The 8,877-nt window shown below is 40.9% G+C and overlaps 1 protein-coding gene across 1 annotated transcript in view; it reads right to left on the bottom strand.

Moving 5' to 3' along the window:
* Positions 1-8,279: 8,279 nt before the first annotated feature.
* The window catches only part of LOC145658470 (inosine-5'-monophosphate dehydrogenase 1a-like), a 42,403-nt gene continuing 41,805 nt past the window's right edge, over positions 8,280-8,877 (bottom strand). Inside the window, exon 6 of the mRNA XM_081715356.1 lies at positions 8,280-8,429. Within this exon, the coding sequence (XP_081571482.1) occupies positions 8,280-8,429 (150 nt within the window). The remainder of the gene's footprint in view (positions 8,430-8,877) is intronic.

Genomic DNA, 8,877 nt, shown 5'->3' with positions numbered 1-8,877 from the left:
GCAAATATATCTATGTGTAAGGATATAGGCATGCAAATTTTGATACAAGGTTACTTATTTATGCATTTTTGATGATGATTATACTACTGCAGCGCTTTGTGATGCTAATTAGACTACTGAAGTGCTGTGTGATGCCAGCTAGACTACTGCAGTTCTGTATGATACCAGTTAGACTACTGCAGAACTGTGTGATGCTGATTAGGCTAATACAGTGCTGTGCGATGTTGATTGGACTGCTGCAGTGTTGTTCTTTATGGGCTTCCTGTCTGTGGGTTAAAGAAGCTGCAGAACATTCAGAAAATGGCTGCTGGAGTTCTTACACACACCAGCTTAAGGGAACATATAACTACTACACTCAAACATTTACACTGGGTTCCTGTTCATGGCTGTGTGCAGTACAAAATCCTTCTCTTGGTTTTTGCCCTCATGGTCTGACCTGTCCATCCCTTTCTGGCGTTCCTCATATGTCTTTTCCTTCACTCTGTCTCCATCCCTCTGACACTCATCTGCTGTCTGTCGCTCACGTCACACTCTGCACTATTGGCGTTTCTAGAGCTGCAGACCCAAGGCTTCTTCCTCCAGCTGCTCATTTACAATAATTTCATAACTCATCTCTTTGTCTGAGATCATTTCAACCTTTAATTGGTTACTATAGTATGCACTTGCATCAATATTATGTCTATTTTTTTTTTTTACCAGTTTTATTCCCTCCTGTTATCTTATTTATATATTTGAAGCTTCTTTATATTTTATTTGACCTTTTTTATATTGTATGATCTTGTAAAGTGCCATTGGGTAACAAGAAATGCACGTAATTTCTTAATTAGAATAAAATTCTTCTTCTTCTTCTTCTTCTTCTTCTTCTTCTTCTTCTTATTATTATTATTATTATCAAACAGTGTATTGATCATCCTTTCAAAGGTTGCTGGTGTTACTTTTGGGCTATTATTATCAAATTTAGAATGGTGCGTTTTGCCTGGAATTAGTTTCTTTTGTATTGAGCAACCTAATGGAAAAAGTTGTTCTTGAGCAGATAATCTACTATTTTTCACTTAATGAATCGTTGATTTCAAGCATGCCTATAAAGCAGATCATTCTACGTGCACAGCACTGACAAAAATGATCGACAAGATATTTTTACAAGAAAATGATGGTCGGAATCGTATTACTTGACTTTACTGTGGCATTTGTTATTAACAAAACAAAGTATATATGGGTTTAGTCTATGGTAAAACAGCAGTTTCTCCTCCCCTAGATGCTTTCATTGTGGTGTTTCCCAGGGGAGCTGTCAGGAAAGAGCTGTCTAAGTTCTGGTTAGCTGAGAATGAATCTGCAAGCCTCACACTGCCCTGTCAGTAAGGAGAGCGAGCATGCCTCTCTCATGGCTCAGAGCTCAGGAGAGGCTGGCCTGCGGTCTAATGGGCGTCTTTAGGAATATCTGTGATAGTAAACACAATATAAATTATGCGAGAGCTCAACATAGTCACACTGCCAGGCAGGTTAGTTAAACCAAAACCCAAAACAGGTGCAGCGTGCAGATCTGTATTGTCTTGGTCACCACAGTATGGAACAAGTTACCAACTATGATCATGGGAGTACACAGTTTTGTTGGTGGAGCCCAGGAAGAGCAGCTGCTACCTCAGCTAATGGGGATCCAAATAAAGACACGAAAAACAAAGACATTTCAGTAGTTATAGGAAGTAAAGCTGTTCTGTAGAATTCAGAATTACAACTCAGACTGCATATTTTTGCAGGACACAGTTATATTGTTTTGCTGACAAATATGAAAGGATGATATCAAAGTTGTTGTTTTGGAGCAGAACAGCATCTAGTCTGGTAGGCTACTACTTCAACTACTCACTTCTTCAAGAGGTATCCACAGTACTTCAGGTACAAACCGTTCTATTCTATCCTCTACAGATTTCTGTGAGTTTATGTTTGCATAATATGAATTTCTGTTTACATTCATCAACTTTTTTTATGAAATATACTGTATAGTGAATTTGCTGAAGTCTACACCATAATGAAGTTTATGAAAAACAATGTTTATGAAAAAAAAGCATTTAAATGCTCATCAATCAAAGAGTATTAATTTTGTAAAATGGTGGGTAGTTAAAATAGTATTATTTTCTGCTTTCTACTAATTTTACTTCACTTGTTGTGAAGGAAAAAAAAACTACTAAGCAACCACATGTAACTTATGATGTGTTCTAATCTGAAATTGTTTAGTGGATGAAACACTGCAGGTGCTGTTGTTGTTAGTGCTAACTGCTTTATAGTACAGAAATAATAAATGCTGAATCTCCTGATTGTCTTATTATCGCAAATTTTCTGCCTTACTCTATTTGAGGGAAAACAATGGCGCTGTCAAAGCTCAACCAAGCTACTAAGAGTTTCACCAAAGCACAGGATTACAGAAATGACATGATGCTGCTGATGCAGCCCTATGCTAACTGGGAGCAGTATCTATTGCCGGCACCCGTCTCCATCGATTTACTGGCTCAGCTGGTACGCATTTCTGCTGCAGATGACTTCTCCATCAATAAAAATCCACCAAAAGATGGGTTCAAATTCATCAGATACCCCAATTCTTTTAGGGCCTGCCTCTTTCAAGTATATAATGGTTGCTGGCAAGCCTTTAATGTTGCTCACAAGAACATGGACCAAATTCGTATGTACACCAGACAGGTTCCAGAGTACATCAAAAACTCAGTTGGGCTCATAATACAGGAGGATGATGGTCTTGTCCAAGCCTTCTTACCAGCTGAGCTTCAGAACATTGCGCACATATCATCAGAATGCTTAAACCTGGCCATCATGACTGAGAAACAATTCTCAGATATCATCAAGCTGATGCAAGAACTGGTGGAGGCTTTGGTGAATGCAAGACAGAGTCATGATGAGGAGATGGAAGAAATCAAGAAAAACATTGAGATAGCAAAGATTAAACGGGCTGAAGCTAAGGAGGCAAGCGACAGGGCCGAGGCTGCTTTCAATCTGGCTAATGAAAGATTAGCTGAGGACAGAAGGGCCTACCAGCAAGCAATGAAAGATTTGCCAAGTGGATGGGGCCTTTTTGGCCTGAAGCTAATATCAAGTATGTCAGAGCAAGCAATATCAATAGCCTGTGCGTTTGCAACAGAATTTCTTCCAGGACAAATTATCCAAACCTATCTCCAAGCGGACACTATTACACCAAAAGCCATAACACATGTGATCAAAAACTTAAAAGGCACTCCTGAAAGCCACAGAAACATGGCCACTGGAATGAAGAGTAACGTGGATGAAATGTTGGCAACAAGTAACATATTTTCTAAATCTATAACATTTCTACTAGTGGTTGAGAAAATGGAAGAACTTTGCAAAGGTAAGGAAATAAATTGGCCTGAGGTGTATGATCAGGAGAAGCAAACGGTAAAGTCTGATTACTTGGTGGGACTATTTCAGCAAGTCAGCAGAGATATACAGCAAGAAGCTGAATGCCCGATTAAATCCGAGGCACTAGGCATCTGTGACAAGGGTATCTCCACTTTAACAGAGCTAGGTAAATATGCTCCAGAGGGGAAATGTGATGATGCCAAAACAGAGGAGCTTATTAAAGCCATTGACGAACTGAATGTAAGGGCCATGGCCTTTTATTCCAAAAGCAAGTCTTTTACAAATCAGCCATCTTTCTTGACAGCACCCCCAAGTCAAGTCAACAGCAAATCTATGACTCAGCAAATACAGATGTGGTCCAGATGCACTTAAGACAATCTCATCTACGTCTACAAATGGCTGAAACCCAGCTAAAAATTGCAAATGAACGGAACGAGAAGACTATGGACAACTTGGATCAGAAGAAAAAAGCTCTTGCTGAAATTGTGAGTGAGCTGAAACATTATAATCTCAAGGAGATCGACTTCAACAAGAGAATTGTGGTGCTAGCGAAAGGCCTGGAAATCATGGGGCAGGTGAAAGAACAGTGGGAGAAACTGGTGCACTTCTTTCAGATCATTTCAAACATTGTTAAGACCACTCTTAGTGAAAATCTTAAACATTTTAAACAGACTGTTGAAATAGCTGTAGAGAACAACTACACCTACAGCATGTTTGTCAAAGACAAAATCTACACTAATGCTCTGAATGCTTCTGCCTACGCCTATTTGGTTAACATGATGTCTACCACTTACACTGAGGTGTCTGTCCAGTACCTGATGAACAATGTCAGTACTCTGGGAAGACTGATGACCATGGATCCAAACTCACCTCAGTTCCTTGCAGAGATTGACAAGTTAGGGAAGGAATGCGAATCTGCCCAAAATGGTATCAACAGCCTTGCAGCAAGAAACAGGAAGGAGTTGTACAACAGATGCGAGGAAAGAATAACTCAAATCAAGACAATCCTTACCCCAGCACTGGCCCCACTGAGTGAAAAGGACAATCTCAATCTGAAGAAGGCAATAGATGCAATGAAGGAACCAATTCAGAAGGTGGAGGAAGACAAACCAGCAACTGAGATGAAGGCTATAACTGAGGATGATGCTGACCAATATGCATAACTTCATAATAGTGCATTTAATAGTGCATTTTCCTATACTTTTCTTTTCTTTTTTCTGTCATTTTAATGTAGTATGTATACAGTATTACATTTGACAAAAACATGATTAGAAGGTTTGACCTAATTCCTGTCTGTTAATTTATTCTGAATAATCAATTTTGTTCTTTTGATTAAATTACTGCAGCATCATACTGTCTCGTATTGTTTTTCTTTGTGATTCAAAGAAATTTAAAATCCAAGAGGTAATATGTATGCCAAACAAACAAACAAAAAAACATTTCAGATTGCAGAGTAGCTATTACTAATTATTAGCTATTGCTCATCTCTTTTTCAGTAGAAAAAAGAAATTGGAGTTTAGATTTACTAAAGTGTAATGAGTGAACTAAAGCCATTAGATTTGAGTAAACTCACAATTCTTCACACATTAATTGTGTTGCACATTGAGTGTGAGTGCAGTGTGGTGAACAGAGGAATACAGGCTCAGTAAAGGAAGTAGCAGTTCTTAGCAGCTAGGGTGGTACTGATGGGCCCAACATCTTAGTAAAAACAAAGTCTGACACTTTACACAAAAAAGAAATCACAGACACTATGATTTCATTATTTCAAAACATTAGATATAATGAATCATTTTAGTGAATTATTATGATTATGAATTATGACTGCTCAAGTAAGGACATCCATGTATGCAAACAAAGCCATTATAATACACACTCTCTCTATCTCTCTCTCTCTCTCTCTCTCTCTCTCTCTCTCTCTCTATATATATATATATATATATATATATATATATATATATATATATATACAGTGCATCCAGAAAGTATTCACAGTGCTTCACTTTTTCCACATTTTGTTATGTTTCAGCCTTATTCCAAATTGGATTAAATTTTTTTTTTTCCCCCTCAAAATTCTACACACAATACCCCATAATGACAAAGTAAAAAAAGTTTGTTTGGAATTGTAACAAATTTATTAAAAATAAAAAAAACAAAAAAATCACATGCACATAAGTATTCACAGCCTTTACCATGACACTCAAAATTGAGCTCAGGTGCATCTTGTTTCCACTGATCATCCTTCAGTTGTTTCAACAACTTGATTGGAGTCCACCTGTGGTAAATCCAGTTGATTGGACATGCTTTGTAAAGGCACACACCTGTCTATATAAGGTCCCATAGTTGACAGTACATGTCAGAGCACAAACCAAGCCATGAAGTCCAAGGAATTGTTTGTAGACCACTGAGACAGGATTGTATTGAGGCACAGATCGGGGGAAGAGTACAGAAAAATTTCTGCAGCATTGAAGGTCCCAATGAGCACAGTGGCTTCCATCATCCATAAATGGAAGAAGTTTGGAACCACCAGGACTCTTCCTAGAGCTGGCCGCCCAGCCAATCTGAGTGATCGGGGTAGAAGGGCCTTAGTCAGGGAGGTGACCAAGAACCCAAGGGTCACTCTGACAGAGCTTTAGCATTGCTCTGTGGAGAGAGGAGAACCTTCCAGAAGGACAACCATTCCTGCAGCACTCCACCAATCAGGCCTGTATGGTAGAGTGGCCAGACGGAAGCCACTCCTCAGTAAAAGGCATAAGACAGCCTGCTTGGAGTTTGCCAAAAGGCACCTGAAGGACTCTCAGACCATGAGAAACAAAATTCTCTGGTCTGATGAAACAAAGATTCAACTCTTTGGCCTGAATGCCAAGCGTCATGTCTGGAGGAAACCAGGCACCGCTCAGCACCTGGCCAATACCATCCCTACAGTGAAGCATGCTGGTGGCAGCATCATGCTGTGGGGTTGTTTTTTGGCAGCAGGAACTGGGAGACTAGTCAGGGAAAGATGAATGCAGCAACATACAGAGACATCCTTGAAGAAAACCTGCTCCAGAGTGCTCTGGACCAGGGTGAAGGTTCATCCAACAGGACAATGGCCCTAACCACACAACTAAGATAATAAAGGACTGGCTTCAGGACAACTCTGTGAATGTTCTTGAGTGGCCTAGCCAGAGCCCAGACTTGAACCCAACTGAACATCTCTGGAGAGATCTGAAAATGTCTGTACCCCGGCGCGCCCCATCCAACCTGATGGAGCTTGAGAGGTTCTACAAAGAAGAATGGGAGAAACTGCCCAAAAATATGTGTGCCAAGCTTGTAGCATCATACTCAAAAAGATTTGAGGCTGTAATTGCTGCCCAAGGTGCTTCAACCAAGTATTGAGCAAAGGCTATGAATACTTATGTACATGTGATTTTTGGTTTTTTTATTTTTAATAAAGTTGCAAAAACTCCAAACAAAGATTTTTTCACTTTGTCATAATGGGGTATTGTGTGTAGGAGTTTGAGGGGAATTTTTTTTTTTTTTAATCCAATTTGGAATAAGGCTGTAACATAACATTAAATGTGGAAAAAGTGAAGCGCTGTGTGTGTGTGTATATATATAAATATTTGTCATTTCACTTTTCTTGGGGATTAATTAGTCCAGAGGCCTATAAGAGCTTGTCAAGGAAAAAACGTGTGTATGGGTGCATGCATGTATGTGTATATGTATATTAGGAACCAAGCATTAAACCATTAAGCTGCAATAAAACTGAGACACAATTGTCTTGGAGAAAAGAAAAACCATGTTCAGTTAGCACAGGCTGTATCAAAAGCCATAGAACCAGAGGACATTAAAATCATAATTCTCACCTTGCATAATCTCTCATGATTCAAATGTATATGTAAACAGATATGCATTGGTGTGTTGTAAGGTGTTCTGCCATTATCTGATGATATGTTTGCAGAAAGTGTGTTACATCTCTAGAGAGACAATTGCCTCCTGGCCTCTTTTTGGTGGAGAATGGAAAAAGATACACATATACACAGACCCGCGCACGCATGCACACACACACACGCACGCAGCATTAGTTTAGCTGCAGATGCAGTTACTGCATCAACACTTCTAACGTGACTGCCATGTGGCCTCTGCAAGTCCAACCCTCATCAACATGTGCTTCATGTATCTGGATCTCTTTTTATCTCATTCTTATTTTTTATGTCATTCTTTCTCTTTCTCTCTTATCCCTATAGGCTCTATTTGCTTTCTGCTAGCAAACAAGAGGTTAAAAAGACTATAAGAACCATCTCATGTACAGACAGTGGAGGGGGGGGGTTGAGGTGTGAGTGTGTATGCACTCGTGTCTGTATTTGCCAGTGCCTCTGCCTTGCAGAGCTTGAAATGAGTTCAGAGGCAGTCTGGAGATGAGACTGATCTCTTCCTTCCTTCTTTCTTCCTCCCTCCTTCTCCCTCTTTCTCTCTTGTTCATTGCCCTGGTTTTAGGAGTGTGATGCGATGGATTTGGGAGCGGAAAAGTACACAAGCGGATGTATGGGCTTCTGCTGCCCCTCCTCTCCACCCGAGAAGCCGATCCATGTCCTATCACCATTCCTGTGAGAGTGTGCATGAAGGGGAGAGAGAAGGAAGGGAGCCAGTGCTTGTGTGTGTGTGTGTGTTTGTGTGTGTGTGTGTGTGTTTGTGTGCATATGCGCATGTGTGCATGTCCCAGCACCCATTCTGAGGGGAGGAGGGAGCTTTAACTGGCCGTTGGATGTCACAGAAGCAGGAGTGTGTGAGAGAGCGCAGACAGAACAGCCGGGGGTCCTGACGGAAGAGGGAAAGACTGTGCGGAACGACAAGACAAGGGGCTGGCACGTGGACCTTTCAGCCAGCGCTTGCAAGGCATTGGACAATAGGAGCAGGCTGCACTACAACTCTCTGCCTGGAGCCCAGAAGCTGGTGTTGCCTGAGTCTTGACTTTGCGTTTTCTGAACGTTACGGCGGAGAGCCACTGTGCTGGGGGTCTCGTGGGCATTGCCAGTGTGCTGGAGGTGCTGGGTGTTACCTGTGCAGTGCGTCTAAGGTTTGGGTGAGGGAGGGAGCAGCAGGGGAACATGGCTGTACAGCTGATGCCTGAATCCGCCATCTGCCTCCTTATGGTAAGTGAAGTGTTCGATCCCCTCCAAGACAGGAACACACACACACATACACACACACACCTATAGCAGTGACTGCCACACCCTAGGGACAAAGTCTTCATTGGTCTCTCTGGCTAGATTGCTCTAATGTATTTGATTATTGTTCTCTAACACTCCCACCCTCCCTCTCTACACTCTCCCTCACTCTCTCTCTCTCTACCCCTACACACAGCACTTTGACCACGTGTACCTCTGCAGTAGGACAGCAGAACTAATGCAGCATAGAGATAGTCTCTATACTTAACATTATAATAATAATCTGCAATGCTTGAGAAATGCAGACTGTGGAATGTGGATTTTAAAATTGCAGGTCACCTTACCAAATTGT

This window comes from Electrophorus electricus, chromosome 6 (genome assembly GCF_041902795.1).
Source record: "Electrophorus electricus isolate QZ-2024a chromosome 6, ASM4190279v1, whole genome shotgun sequence".
Taxonomy (NCBI): Eukaryota; Metazoa; Chordata; class Actinopteri; order Gymnotiformes; family Gymnotidae; genus Electrophorus; species Electrophorus electricus.
This window is presented reverse-complemented; position numbering and strand designations above follow the sequence as displayed.